Source organism: Myodes glareolus, chromosome 6 (genome assembly GCF_982192425.1).
Source record: "Myodes glareolus chromosome 6, mMyoGla1.1, whole genome shotgun sequence".
In the NCBI taxonomy this organism is placed as follows: domain Eukaryota; kingdom Metazoa; phylum Chordata; class Mammalia; order Rodentia; family Cricetidae; genus Myodes; species Myodes glareolus.
In genome coordinates, this window is record NC_142031.1 from 108,471,055 (window position 1) to 108,487,039 (window position 15,985).

General features: G+C 39.4%; 1 protein-coding gene across 1 annotated transcript in view; it reads left to right on the top strand.

Moving 5' to 3' along the window:
* Hibadh (3-hydroxyisobutyrate dehydrogenase) overlaps positions 1 to 15,985 on the top strand; it is a 96,978-nt gene that overhangs the window by 75,276 nt on the left and 5,717 nt on the right. The window contains exons 5-6 of the mRNA XM_048440362.3: positions 9,361 to 9,494; positions 10,746 to 10,822. Of these exons, the coding sequence (XP_048296319.1) occupies positions 9,361 to 9,494; positions 10,746 to 10,822 (211 nt within the window). The remainder of the gene's footprint in view (positions 1 to 9,360; positions 9,495 to 10,745; positions 10,823 to 15,985) is intronic.

Genomic DNA, 15,985 nt, shown 5'->3' on the forward strand with positions numbered 1-15,985 from the left:
CAGTGCTTTGTGCATAATGTGGCCAAGCTTCGAGGTCTTGCTGGGAGGAAATGATCCCAAACATGCCCCTGGAAGAGAAATCTTAACTTTGAAAAATAATGATGAAAAATTGCTTATTTTGCCATGCATTTGTCTGTGTTTATTTCAGGAAAGGCTAACTAAACTTTGTTTATCAGACTCCAGAATAGTGCTGTGAATGTTTTGGCTTTCTTATTTCCAGCTTGGATTATGCCAGAAGTAGTGTTAACAAGGGGTTATGTTATGCTGGCTTATGTTAAACCAGATCACCCCTAACATGTGCAGAACCATTCATCTGTGTCACCAAAACCCAGGAGAACATCTGACATGGGCTCTGAAACAGAAACAGTGATCACTTACAAATCAAACATGGCACGCTCTAAACTGATTGTGCACGGCAATCTTTTCTAGAAAGGACAACTAATTGAACATGATAAAGTGTAAAGTTAATTAACACCCTTAAATTTGTTGATTACTTTCACGGGATTATATTGTTCGTTGAGTAGCAGCTTTCTGTCCCAGCTGTCGCCCTTTTTCAGCGAATGACGCTGGTAAACAATAGAGACACCATAACAAGTCGTAAATGGTCCCTGTGACAGCAGCCCCTTGTGAGGCTGCATCTGTAGAAAATGATTAGAACAATTGCATTTTAAAGACAGCTCACATTGCAGCCCAAGTCCCATTGGCCCTCTTCTTGATCTCTTTTGATGGCAGACTGGTTAAAACATTTAAGTTCTTTTGAGTAAATTAGGTGATTTACTGCGCTTTTCCTGGGGGTGCTTTGGCAGCTTGGCTTCTACAGTGTTAAAGGCAGATCTAGCTGGAGCCAGCGTACATTTTAGCTTTCTGTCTCTCAATCTCTGGGTTTGAAGGCCTCTTTCCGATAGGCGTGGGTGAAATGAGCTCATTTGTGATTCCTAAGAGGTTATTTTAGGTTACCCCCACTTGGTTCAGCTTTTTTTAGTAATGCTAGTTTCCAGATTTCAGCTCTTTGAGGTTCTTAGGCTAAAGACTTTGACGTGCCTAGGCTGAGTAGATTTACTTACTACATTTAAGTTTCACGGTATTTATATATTACTATATAAAAGACTTTTCCTTTATATTCTTTGTTGCTTCCATGTAAGTACAGCACCTTTTAGACAGAGAAACCGAGATTTAACACAACTGGGATTTGTCCAAATGGTGTGACTTGAGTGGTGATTTCATCTAGGCCTCTTAATTTGAATCACGTGTTTTTCATTAACTCTTCATATACTATCCCTGTACACACACACTTAAGTTTGTTTGTATGGCAATAAGTGAAAATGCTAGTGCCACATACAGGGAATCTCACTGCTCCAAAATTGGGGTTTTCTTTTTGTATATAATTGATAAATAAAAACGATATTGTTATAACATGTTTCGGTAGTGTGTATATGTTGTGGACAGCTAGGTGGAACTTTACTCACTGAGATTCAAAGAGTGCATGCCCATAAAGATCTTAACACACATCAGAAGAAAAACATGGGTTTGCGTAGTTAAAAGTACTTTTACCAGCGACCTTCAGAGTCCCACAAGAGGAGTGGAGGAAAGCCAGGACTGGAGGGGCTCAGCATGAGTACCGTCTTGGAGATGAGGTGCTCAGGCAAGGGGGGGACAGGAAGGGAATTCCAGTGAGGGAACAGCATGAATGCACAGAAACCCATAGTTCTCAATGTACACAGCAAGATAGTTTTTGTTGTGGGGGTAGAAATACTTAGCATTCATTGACAAGAAAGATAAAGGTAAAAGATTTAAGGTGAGAGAAGAAAAACATCACTGCTTCCTACAACTCTTAAGACCAAAGGAAGGTAAGAGCAAGAGTTCTGTTGTCTGTCCTTTGCTGAGGATAACGTACAAGTTCTTCAGAAAAAGAAGGGAGACAAGGCTGGCTTGGTAATAGTGAGCGGTGTCTGCAGCTGGCTGTGTTCACGGGAAGGCATCGTCTGAGACACCAGCCTGTGCTGCCCCAAGACTGGGAGACAGAGCAGCAGAACCATTAGAGCAAGATGGTTTATGTTGATGTTTGCTGTTTTACAGGTAGGAGGCCAAGTTCAGTCAGAAGAAGGGACAAACTGTTGCTTTAGTTCACTTGGAGCAAACAATCTTTTAACATAAAAATATGAAGAACCGTGTTTGTTATATCATTTTTTATATTTTATGTAAAGTACCAAATAAGCATTGAAAAATATGCAGACTTACAATATATAACTCATTTCAAAGAAAGATGAATTTTTGGGGGTTGCTTTATTCCTCTCCAAATGAAGTTTGCTCTTACTTTGAGGATAACCTTTGTGTGTGTGTGTGTAAAATCTTAGTGTTTTGCATTGTATTTGTTACTTCTGAGTTGCTCTTTTTTTTCTCCTTTTGATCTGTGTGTGCTCATATGTGGATGCGTGCGGACTCTCCTGTACAGATGTGTCTGCAGAGCTCTTCATTGGCACCGGGCATCCTCTTACGGCTCTCCGCTTTGTTTATTGAGGCAGGATCTCCATTGAGTAGAGGAGGGCTCTCTAATTTGGCGAGCTTAGCCAGCTTGCACCTGAAATCCCTGCCTCTCCCTCTGGAGTGCTAGAATTTCGGGTGCCTGGCCACACCCGCCTGGCTTTTACATGGGTCCTGGGGATCTGAACATTGATCCTATTGCTTACATCGCAACAGCTTTATCTATGAGTCATATTCCTAACCTTTTAGTTGACTTTTAAATGACAAAAATGTATACTATTTGTCCTATATGGTGTGTTAGTTTAAGATACGTATACTTTGTAGAATGGCTAAGTCAAACTGTCTAAAGTACTATACCGTGCATACTTGATTTTAGTTATGAGAGCACTTAAAATCTACTCTCAGCAGTCGGCAGAAATACAATTCATTATTGCTAACGATAGGCATCGTATTGTACAGTGGGCTCCTGAACATTCCCCTTCTTATTCCTGCCTTTATGCTTTCTAAACTTATTGTTCCGATAAGCAGATCTAAAGCTCTTGAGGGGCTCTGTGTGGTTGGAGAAGAGGTGGAGTTGGTGAGCACTCAGGAGCGTCCCACACTGCTCAGTTCACAATTGCTTTAACTGCTTGAACCAGGTTTGCAAGTGCATTTGGAACACAGGACACTACGTCACCAGATCCCATGTACCTGTCTGGAAATTTCTTGTTCCCTTTTTTGCCTTTTCAACAGTAGAAGTGAAAAAAATTGAAAAAAATTTACTGAAGGGTAAAGACAGAGTTCTGTGTCTCCCATGAACCTCACATTTTGGATTTCCTGGAATAATCATGTTTTAAATGTTCTCCTAATATGCGAGAAAACAGGCCTTGATTTTTGATTCGGGAAACTTATTTACCATTGAACTTTGTACCGAAGAGGTAACTTGCTGGTGGAATTTGTGAACATCTGTATTTATACTCTCCAACTTGTATCTTTTTTTTGTTTCTTGTATGAATTTTCTTGTCCTTGCGCCCCAGCCCCCCAATAGATCTCATACTCCTTGATCCATAGGAGCTGTTTCTTAGTGCCAGGTTGAAGACTTCTTTGTGTCAACTCTAAGTCTTCGTTTTTAAAACAGGAAAGAGTTGATAACTTAGACTTTGATTTAGGGATCTGGGGAAGTTTAAGACCACTGGCTGTTCTTCCAGGGGACCTGGGTTCAATTCCCCGCACCCACATGTCAGCTCACAGCTGTCTTTAACCCCAGTTCCAGGAGACTTGAAAATCCTCACATATATGTGCATGCAGAAAAACACCAATGCACATAAAGTAAAAATAATTTTAAAAGAATGTGTCTCTCCGCACTGCCAAGACATATGATAGATGTCTGTGGCCTTTAAGAACAGAGTATTTGTGTCTATTTTGGATGATTTGGGCATTTGCATTTTCATTTGCTTGTACAAATGAATTCATTGTTTTTATTCTAGGGTTATGGAAGAGAATCTCTAAAGACATTATCACGCAAAAGGGCTAGATGAGCTCTAAAGGGAGCCACAGGATTTGGGCTTATTAGCTTTAGTTAGCATGGTTATGTAAGAAAAAATAATCCACTTTTTCTGCACTTGTTCTTAGCCAAAGAACAAGAAGCAATAAAGGAGACTGAAGGGTGTTCTGAACTTAATGAGCTAGAAGACATTCATTTTATCTATCTATCTATCTATCTATCTATCTATCTATCTATCTATCTATCTATCTATCTACTTTTGAGGCAGGATTTCTCTGTGTAGCCCCAGCTGTCCTGGAACTCACTATGAAGACCAGGCTGGCTTTGAACTCAGGAGATCCTCCTACCTCTGACTCCCAAATGCTAGGATTAGAGATGTGCACAGTAAAATGCTCAGCAGTTTGGCTTAGCCATTCTACAAAGTGTACAAATCTTTGAGTATTATGTCATACATGATAAGTAGTATACTATTTTTGTTATTTGTATTTTGTCACGATCTGCCTTTCTTCCTTCTAATATGGAACTATTGTGCAGAGCCAGTTGTACCTCCGTTTTGTGTATATATGTTATACCTGTTTGAATGTGAATACGTGTGCATTGGAAAACCCCAAATGATCATAGTATTTCAAAACTTAGTAGTATCTTTGTTATGTTGTTTGACTGCCTTCATAGATTGAAAGTACATAAAACAGGCAGCGTTTAATGGCATACTAGAATGATGAAAAAGGTGGGTAACCCTTGGCATCATTGACTATTTCCATGACAACAGGTCTCACCCATTACTGCATCTCAGTGTTTCTAACCTGTTGTCTCCTGTCTTAGTCCCTTTTGTGATACTGTAACCGTCCTTGAGAGACTGGAAGCTGGGGATTAGTTCAGTTGGGGGAGTACTTGGGTAGTCTGTTCAAGGTCCTGGTCTGCCTAGCAATTGCAACCACCATCACCCAAAGAGAAAGAGAGAGACTTGCTAATTTGTAAGGAGTAACTTCTTATGGTTCTGAATGTTGGAAAGTTCAAAATAAAGGGCTGTCATCTGGCAGGAGCCTTCATAACTTAGAGCAACAGGTTAAGGGGTGAGTCTGAGAGGGACCACCCTTGCTTTTTTGTAAGAAACCCATGTCCTTGAAGTTGCATGAATACATACTTGATGAAGGCTTACCTCTCGTTGGGTCTTACTGTTTAGCACCATTGTCTTGGGGATGATTTGCTTTTTAGAGGACACATTGAAGCCATGGCATCTCTTTCTGAATTTCTCTAGGTAAACTGAACATCCCTTTTGTACCAGGTTCTGTGGGTACGTGCCTCATAAGTCAGCTGTTGCTGCCTTCTTATAAATAATGTTCCTGTGGAGAATCCAGATCAGAAATAAAGGTGTTGAAACAAATCGGGGCAGGAAGTGATATAAAGTTAAGGCAGGAAAGTTAACAAGTGATAAAGAAGTGTGGTCTGGCTTCTCTGAAGAGGCACATTTTGAGCAGAGTTCTCAATTATTGGAAAATTAGTTGTGAATTGTTTGTAGAAGAATGTATCAAACTGAGTAAGACATTCAAGGCTTTGGGATGAGAGGAGAGCATGCTTGATCTGTTTTAGGGTTAGCCAGAGGCCAAAGTGACTAGGAAGCATGAGTGACAGGAAAGGAAGCCATGGTTTATTAGAGGGCTTTTTAGGTCTTTGGGTTTTATACTAGGCATGGTGGGAATCTTTGGGATGATTGAGAGTAGAGAAAAACTGTGAATTGGATTTATGTTTTAGGAGGGTTCCTCAGGCTGCTGTGTGGAAAATCGATGTTGGAGACCAGGGCAGAAGGGAGATGGAGTAGGAGGGAAGTGCTGTTGCCGAAGTTCACACTCAGACCAGGGTTGTAGAAGAGAGTGGCCGGGTCACAGGTGCATAACTTCATAGAAGCAAGGGTGTATGTAATTTAGCCTTTACCCTACATGTGCTGATACTTACTGGATCCTGGCAGATTGTTTTGAATGGACAAACAAATGCAGATTTTTCAACTCTATCTAAAAGATAAACTAAGCTGTCATTGATTTTTTTTTTTTTCCCAAGAGTTTTTGACAGTGATTTTTCTCCTTTTCCCTCTCTTTTTCTTTTTTGAGACAGGGTCTTATTATGCTGCTTAAATTGGTCAGAATTCATGGTCTTGCTGCCTTAACCTCCCAAGTTCTGGGATGGCAAGCATGTGGCACTACAGCCAGCTCACAGTGATGTAATCTTAGCATCAACCAGACATGAACTGCTCTAGAACTGCCTGGACCAGCCTGCTTCTCTTGTTTATGGGGTCAGCCCTCAGCAGCTAATATTTAGCAAGCAAGGCTAAAACTACCCTAGAAGAGACAGTGACTTAGAGAGCCAGATAAGAAAATGCCCACTTCACAAACTCAGATTATAAACCTTCTGTTTAGATGGTCTGCACGGCTACTTTCTCATTTTATTCACTGGCTCAGAGTTATTTCTTTATAATCACACAGCCAGCAAGTATCTCTCTCAAAACCAGTTATACATCTCTAGAGCTTTTATTCTTTCATCCATGCTTATTGATTTATTTTCCAAACAATCGTCTATTGAATGCCATGTAGGGTGCTACATAATAGGAATACTGACATAAGCAAGGCCCCATGCTGACCTTGTAGGAAAAATCAGATAAAGAAAATCAAAGATTTTAATAAAGTATGATAAATTTTATAGTAGAACTAAAACTGTGTTTGGTTTTATGTAAACTATTTTTAAAATATAAACTAAAATACAGGCTTAATATTTGAAGTGGTAGGGACCATTGTTTCAGATTTAGGACTTTGGGTGTTGGAATATTTGGGTGTATATAAGGAAATATCTTGGGATTGAAACCCAAAGCTAAACACAACATTTGTTTCTGTTTTATGTGCACCTTATACTCATAGCTGAAGGTAATCTTACATAGAATTTTTAGTGTATCTGCATTTTGACTGCATCCTATCACCTAAGGATAGATGCTCAATTTTTCTGCTGTGACTTCATGTTGGTGCTCAAAAAAGGTTGGATTTTTAAAAGGGTGATAACAGATTTTAGATTGTTCAGTTAAGAATGCTCAGCTGCCGAGCAGTGGTGGCACACAGCTTTAATCCCAGCACTGGGGGATGGAGGAGGCCAGTGGTAGTCAGATCTCTGAGTTCAAGGCCATCCTGGCCTACAGAGTTCCAGGACAGCCAGGTCTACACAGAGAAACCCTGTCTAGAAAAACAAAAGAAAAACAATGATCAACCTGTAACTTTTTCTCCCAGTGCTAGCTATCTGAGCATGCGTTAGTTCTTTGTTGTCCTATTTTAGAAGAGATTAATTAAAATAGCATGGCAAGGCAGTACATTTATTGCTTATTATTGATAGACTTAAAATCCCATGGGTGTCTTCTGAAGTCTGTAAGAGGGTTTGGGAAGCTTTTGAGTTCTAGCTTTTCAGATGTCCTTCTCATCTGTCCACATTGGTCACATTTCTTTTAGGATAGCTTAGGCATTGGTTCTGCCCCTGCATTTGGGGGTAGGCCTGACAATGTGAAAGGAGTGCGTATGGGAGGAAAGGATTTGGTCCCAGGAATTGCTCAGTGTAGTCAGACCTCTGTTGGGATGTAGGCTGCGATAAGGTTAGAAATGAACACATTGAGAGAGGAGGGGAAGACCGCCATGAACTTCTGAGTCAAGGGTAAATGATTCTTGTGAGTTTTTCCTTCTTAAGTAACTTATTTCTTCTTTTTGAAATATGTGTTTGAATAAGTGAGAAAGTGCACCTGTCAAAAGATTAACCAGCTGAGAACCATTGTCAGCATTAATTTTTTCTTCAATAAATGACTCTCTGAAGCTATTTAGCAGTCTGTAATCTAGGTACAAAGTTGCTGGCCTATGATGGATAATGCTGGATTTGTTTGTAAGCTTTGACTTAAATTGTCTACTTAATTTCTCCAGGTTAGAGCAACAGGATTAGGAGACAGGGTGGTTGTGTGTTTTGAATAAAAATGAATAAGGAAATTGAGCAAAACTTTACCATCTTTTTGAAGTAAATTAGAAGCTAGCAAAATGGTAGTCACATGTCATTATCAAAATATTAAGATAATTAGGTGTTTGCTGTGCATAATTCTTTCCAAAGTGTGTCTAATACTATTATGAAATGATGTAACTTAACTTCCTGTGAGCATTGTAGGTTTCCATACACTCCCAAGATCATTTGACTTATATCACACTAACTTTTGCTTTTAGTAAATGGTTAAAAATACTATGATCCAGGAAAGAGAAAGCTACTTGATTTGGCAATGGCAAAATATTGACAATTTAAGCTAGGCAATTGTGGTTCATTCCTTTAATCCCAGACTTGGGATTGATCTCAGATCTATGTGTTCGAGGACAGCCTGAACAGAGTGAGTTCTAGGACTATCAGGGCAACACAGAGAAACCTTGTCATGGGGATGGATATATATATATATATATATATATATATATATATATATATATATATATTTACAATTTAATTTAATGTTTAAAAACTGTTTCGTTGAATAAGTTAAATTGAAAAGCAGGCATCACTTGTAGCTGTCTGTTTTAATGACCAGGTCTAATTGTGGTACAGCAATGGTTTCCTATTTCTAGGTTGCAAATAAGCTGTAAAGTAATTACAACGCAGAAGTTAGGCTTATATGGTTTATGCACATATTTACTGTTTTTAACAAGAAATCTAACTTGAAAATTATGAACAAAGACTTCTCAATGTTAAAAGCATAGTTTTAAAATTTTGTTTCATAGTTAATAAAAAAAAGTCATAGTAACGTGGCCCTTTTCCCTCTATGAAGACAAGCCTAAATTAGAAGTCGTCTCACTGATCCTTCTAACCAGAGACTGTTAACTCACCAAGTCGGTTCAAAGCTAAGAAGTAGCCAGAGTGTGCTGAAGTTCATTTCTTGTTCATGCTTGTGTCACCAGAAAAGAGTTGCTCAGAGATGTGGCAGGAGGGGAGAGAAAGATGAGAACATTCTACTGATGCTGGAAAGTGCATGTGAGAGCCTGGCCACCCGAATGCCCACGTGCTGGAGGCCCAGGACCCAGGTCTCCAGATCTCATCAGTAGGTGGGATTTGGAGGAGCTTGTGAATTTGCCTTTAGAGCAGGTTCCTTTGTATGCTGTGCTGCCAGTCGGGGCTCCAGTAAATTCTAAGTGTATATGGCTGCGTATGTCTTTGGGGTTTATAATGAACCTACATGATGCATGGTTACTGAAACACTCGGCAGATTTGAGAATCTTCCCACACCTAGCAGAAATAAACTTTTGAGGCAAGGGTTAAATAAATCCCCTTGGTTTTTAGGTTTTTCTCTCATTTTGGTATTTTACCTGAGCAGTTTTGCTTCAATCTCTTTTCCCCAAATAACTCAGGTGTAGGAGCTGCTCGGTCTGGAAACCTTACGTTTATGGTGGGAGGAGTTGAAGATGAATTTGCTGCTGCCCAAGAGTTGCTGGGGTGCATGGGCTCCAATGTGATGTACTGTGGAGCTGTTGGGACTGGGCAGGTAATGTTGTCACATGATTGACATGACTCAATGTAAAATGTTCTTCTGACCACATTCTTACACCCGTTTCCCTTGGCTCATGCTGTGGATTTCCTGCTTAGATTTAAGTTAAATTGGAATGAACTGGTTTTTCATCATTGTTGGTAGACTTAGGCAGATGTCTATTTTCAAGAAGATGTCTTCTTGAAAAGCAAACATTTCCTTTAGAAATAGATGACTGATAGCACTGAACTCTGAACTGAACTGGCTGGTCCTGTCCTGCTCCTAACACATGCTCATATTTCATTCTTCCTTGTAATGCTTTGTCCAGTCACTAAAGCTCGAGGCTTTCATATTAGGACTCTTTGTTGAGTTTAAATTTACCATTCTGTAATCTGTATTGAGTTTTACCTTTATTGATCATCTTGCTCATTCCACACATTACCTGGGTGTGGCCTTCCATTATCTCCAGCCCAGTTTGCTGCTCAGAGGGCCAGTAGATCCCTACTTCTACCATGTCAGAGTTTAACTTTCTGCCCCACTTGACAGTCTTAACTATCAAATATCTCTATGTTTCCTAAAATATATATATGAGTGATGTTCTTATAACCCCAGGCTCATTTATTCTTAGAACCTCAAGTTCATCCCATGCTTCTGTGTACCTAGTCCTTTTATATACTTACCATTTACCCTGGTGCCCTTCTTTTTCTTGCCTATTTACATCCTGTCTTGACCTTCAGAGAGATGATTTCTGGTTCCACGTCCTCCATGACCCTGTTTTCAGAGATGAGATAACTAGTACTGAACTCGGAGACTGAATTGTCCCTGCCCTACTCCTAACACGCACGCATTCACTCAATTCTTCCTGAACCCTGGTGTCTCCTCCATGGACTTCACTGTTTAGTGTTTTTGTGTGCTTATCTATCCCCGTTCATATAGCATATCATTCCCATTTCCCAATTAGAATGTAAATCGTTCCCTTTGAGAGCAATGGTGTCACGTGGATCAGTCGTCCTTAGTGTTGAGGCACAGTAGGAGTGTCATTTTTTTTTAAAAACCAAGTAGAAGAGACTCCCAGGTTCTGTTGAGGACAGTGGGTTAGGCTCAAAGGGAGATACACTGAATCACATTCCCTTACCCATTTGGAGAGAATCCACCATTGAATGTTTATTTGTTTGTTTCAAGAGAGAAACTTATGGAATCAGGGAAAGAAAAGTCTTTCAGAAATTATAACTTGAAAATAAAGATACTTAATATGCACTCTATTTTCAGTCTGCAAAGATCTGCAACAACATGCTGTTGGCTATAAGTATGATTGGAACCGCTGAAGCTATGAATCTTGGAATCAGGTTTGTGGAAGAGAACATTTTCATATACTAACAATTTTCATTGTCTTCCCTATTTGATTTTGGATGTTAAAAGATGATGTTCATGAGAGATAAATGAGTTAGTTCAGGAGCACACTGAAAGTGCTTCATTATTGAATTTTAATAGACTTTGCTTATTGGACAGGCAATAGGACCCTAGGGACTGTCAACACTCTTTGCCACAGCCATAAAATATATTACACTCTATACTGAAGTTATATTATGCTTTTTATATGGAAGCCTCATATTTTCTATTATACTGAAATGCAAAAACTATAAAATTCAAACATATTTTGGCAATGTTAGGACAAATTTGAATGAAACGTATTTTTAATGTGTAGTGAATTCAAGTGTTATGCCGTGTTACTAGTTTTATATACCTATTTTAAATGTATTTCTCAGAATCTGCACTAGCAGGGTTCTTGGTGGTCTGTTGTCAGAATAACCAGGCTTCCATTCCTAAAGGTATGATTCGCGTACAAAGCTTTCATTTTAACTTGCTTGGTTACTCTACCTTAGGATGGATCTTTAAAATACAATGTTCACTGATTGTTTATTTAAATTGAATCAGAAATTCTCTTTTTCTTTTCAGTGACAATTCTCTAGAATGCTTAAGGTTAATGCCTTAATTTTAGCCTTTAATCTTTTGGATTGGGAATGCTATGTATGATTAATCGACTAATTAATATTTTTAATGTTCTGTATTATATTTCATGAATATAATAAATACACATTTTTTTATTTTAGAGAACTTCTTTAATGTGTGCAGGCCACTTTTTCCATAGCTTTTCTTTATATCCCCGAGCTGCTTATCAGATAGACACAGCACAAAGTAGAGGAGTGACTTGGACCGCAGCTCTTGATAAACGCAATAAAAAGAGCCAAAGTGCTTGAGATATTTTTTAAAACATGGTAATGGATTCACATTTCCTCTTAATTACCATATCAAGATGCTGTTGTTTTATTGAATTGCCCGTCTCAGATGTTAAACTATCTTGACCTATTAAGTTGTCATGTTGTAATTGAGATAAAAGAGGAATTTGCTTTGCATCAGCGCTAATTGGTTTATCAATATCCCATACCATTTACATTTTAGAACCATGTCTATAAGATGGTAAGGCATGTCTGTACAAAGCTTTAATAAAACCGTTGTGCGTGGGAGTTCTTTAGAGCATCATATCTGCGCTGTGGCCAGTTTCAGGCTATGGAAAAACTTGTTACTAGCATTTTTATTCTCACATCTGTTCCCTAGACCAGTCTCATAGAAGAGGAAAACAAAACTTTCTGGAATTTGAATTGCGTATTAAGTTGTTGCTAACAACATAATTAATATCCATATCAATTTATATGTATGGTTTTATTCTTATTTTCTGGAAATAGGGGACTAAACTATAAAAAGTAAGGGCCTGGGTAAACCTAGGTTATCCTAGATTCCTGACTGCCCCCTTTCTCACCAGGTTGCTTTTGCTCCTCACTGGAGCATCCCTGGCTCAGGATGCTTCTTAGGCATTGTGTCTTCTGGCATTTCTTGAATATTTTCTGTCAAAACTCTGATTATTTCTCTTCTGAAGCAAACCCGTGGGTTGGATGTGGTGGCAGATGCCTTTATTTAATCCCAGACCTTGGAAGGCAGAGGCAGGCAGATCTCTTTGTGTCTTTGAGACCAGCTTGCTCTACATAGTGAGTTCCAGGCCAGCCAGAGTTACATGGTGAGACCCTATCTCCAAATAAGTAAACAAGCAAACAAATGAATAAAATAAATAAAATAAAATGAAGCTTTGAGGACAGAAAGATGGCTTCACAGGTAAAACGAGAGCACCTGCTGCCAGGCCTGACAGCCTGAGCTTGACCCCCAGGATCCACATGGTGGGAGGTAAGCACTGGCTCCTGCAGGTTGTCCTCTGAGCACCCACATGCCATGACAAGCGAGTGCGCTCGCACGCACGCATGCATGCATGCACGCATGCACAAATGTAATTTTAAAAATCAAAGTGAAACTTGCATCTAGGGTAAGTGCTTGTGGAAATTCTCCAGATGCCAGCTAATAAAGAACACAGGAATATCAGCTGATCAGATGTGTAGCCCTGGCTCCTGCCCTGGGTTGGTTCTCAAGGAAAACATTGAGAGTGGCATAAATCGACATAGGGACATGAATAACAGAAAAATGGTTTATCTTATCTTGACCATGACCCAGTGTGGTAAAATAATGTTTGAGAATAGGAAGCATTTCTATGGTTCCATGGTATAATAGAACCTAGCACTCCTGACTCTGAAAAATGTGAAACTTTTAAATGTTTAGTTTTACCAAAACTCTAAATATATACAAGTGTGTGTGTGTGTGTGTGTTGTATGAGAGGAGAGAGACCTATAAGTATAAATAAAATGTGCATAAGAAATCAAAAAACAAGGCAGAAACTTGGACGTTTTATTTGACTATTAAAATAATATATAATTTTCTAATGTTTTAGATTGTACTAAATTATTTCCCACATTGCCTTCCTAGAGTCTGTCTTAGTGCTCTGACAGCCTGGGATGAGAGCTTCTGCTGTTGTCTGTCTTTGTGGTTTACAGACACGGTTTAAAGTGACAGGATTGTTCTCTAATAGAGTATAGAGAGACGCCACGATTTATTGCACTTTGCAAGGTGAAAGGGAAAATTGGCATCAGCAAGCATAAATTCCCAAGTAGTAAATTCCCACGGAGTAGTACAGCATCAAAGTGGTCCAGCTGCATTTATATTCTGCTCACTCACAAGTAGAATTTTCTAGAGTATTAATGTCAACATTTACAAATTGAGTCGCCTGTTCCAGTGGCATAATCATTTCTGATTAATTTCATTCTCATAAGTCAGTGTTTTCGTTTTTTTCTGTAATATGGTTTCTCTTTAATAGAAGAATAAAACCATACAGTTTAAAATTGACCCTTTGCTCTTTTACAGTGAGCCTTTATAGATGTTAGTGAAATTTTAAAATGTTGTTAAAAAAATAAAGTGCAAAAAATATTGGTGCATAATATACTTTGAGAGTCCTTTTTACTAGATCTTTTTCCTTTCTAACTGAATTCCTAGTTAAGACTTCAAAGTCGTTCTGTAGCATGTAGAGGTTTGTGATTACACACAAACAGCATTGTTAGTGTACATTTTGTTGTTTCATTTTTAATTGTGCTCCCCTGAGAACTGATTCTTAAGAAACTCTGGTGATGTAACAAGTGATTCGCATGGTCAGTCATGCCCACTCCCCTCCTGCAGCCACCGTGTTGTTTTGCATCAAGAGGGCCTATAAACACCGCTGCTTCTGGTGTGGTTGAAAGCTCTTCACAAAGGGAGCTCTTCCCACAGGTGTACTTTCTGTTTCCTGAGTATTGCACCTCAGTTTGGCTTTTTCTCTTATGTGAGGATTAAAGCTTTTATTTTTTACTTCTATTTATTATTTTAATTTTCGAGAGAGATTTTCTCTGTATAGCCCTATGTATCCTGGAATGAACTTTGCAGACCAGGCTGGCCTCAAACTCAGAGATCCACCTGCCTCTGCCTCCCAAGTGCTGAGATTAAAGGCATGTGCTACCACTGCCTAGCAAAACTCCTATTTTTATATCCTAAGCAACAGAAAAATTGCAGGAGGTTAGTAATCAAAATGTTGATAGGATTTCTTAACTGATAACGTGCCACACATTGACTGACTGACTCATGTCACCACATGACACAGCAAGTTCCAGGCTGATTAGAGTCTGTCTAACTTGCATCCAGCTATACACAGATCTCTGCCTTTCTCATTTTAAAATGATAATGCTACCAACCCCCCACCGGGTTATTGAGATGATTAATCTTCGTAACTTTTTTGGAGGGGTGGATTTTATTTTATTTTATTTATTTTTTTTGAGACAGGGTTTTTCTGTAGCTTTTGAGCCTGTCTTGCTCTAGCTCTTGTAGACCAGGCTGGCCTTGAACTCACAGAGACCTGCCTGCCTCTGCCTCTTGAGTGCTGGGATTAAAGGCCTGTGCCACTACTGCCTGGCTCCTGTTAGCTTTTTAAAAGTAGTTCCTGGCACATAGTACTTAATGATATCCAAGATTAGGATTTGACTCTTATTTAGACAGTTTTCCTTCATAACCTTTCTTATGAGTGGACTGTGTGTGTGTGTGTGTGTGTGTGTGTTTGTTTTATGGGGCTGGAGAGATGGCTCAGCAGTTAAGAACACTGACTGCTCTTCCACAGGTCCTGGGTTCAATTCCCAGCACCCACATAGCAGCTCACAACTGCCTGTAACTCCAGTTCCAGAGGACCTGACACCCTCACACACAGACATCCATGCAGGCAGAATACCAAGGCACATAAAATAAAAATAAATAATTTTTAAAAAAGAAAACATAGCAGTCTCTCAGAGTGAAGACTTGACTAAATGGAGAGGAGAGGCGGGAGGGAATGAGAGAGAGGATGGGCTGTGGCTGCATGACCCTTGGGTGTGGATATCCTTTCCCCTGGCCCTGGTAGGCAGGGTACAGCCTGTGCTTCTTTGTTGTCTGGTTGGCTCCTGCCTGGAACTGACACATGGCAGGTCTGAGTGCGTGTGAGTGAGTTAGTGATTAGTTGATTAAAATGAGCACGATGTTAGATGTTCTTTCCAGATCTGTTTCTGTTCTAGAAACCCCCAGGTATTCTTACCAAACACCAGTGTAGATACGTAAAAGGTAGAACATGAACAAGCTTTTGGCTCCTAAGATTTTGGTCATAGTGAAGGCAAAGAATTTTTATACTTTTTCCTTTTTCTAAGTTTATCATGCATTGGTTTTACTTCCAAAAGTTCATTTAATGTTCTTGTGTTTTAGAGGTGAGTGGGTTTGACATCGTGACGTTTATTTGAGTTGCATTATATATGCAGTCAGAGCAATGAATTCATTCTGTTTATATCAGAGAACATGCCAGCAATTGTAAAGCCACAAGCATGCATGCACACACTCTCGAACCACCTCCAGTGGCAAGTTATTATGGGGACTGACAGACTGTCATCCTTTTGATGGCTTGAGCTGTATATCTCCTGAGCAGCGATGGGGCTCTTATGCAGAAGTATCATATGTTCCCAGCCAATTTACAGGGAAGCAGCAATAACATTTTATCATGGTTGAGAGCCCAGTAGCTGCTTCCTATT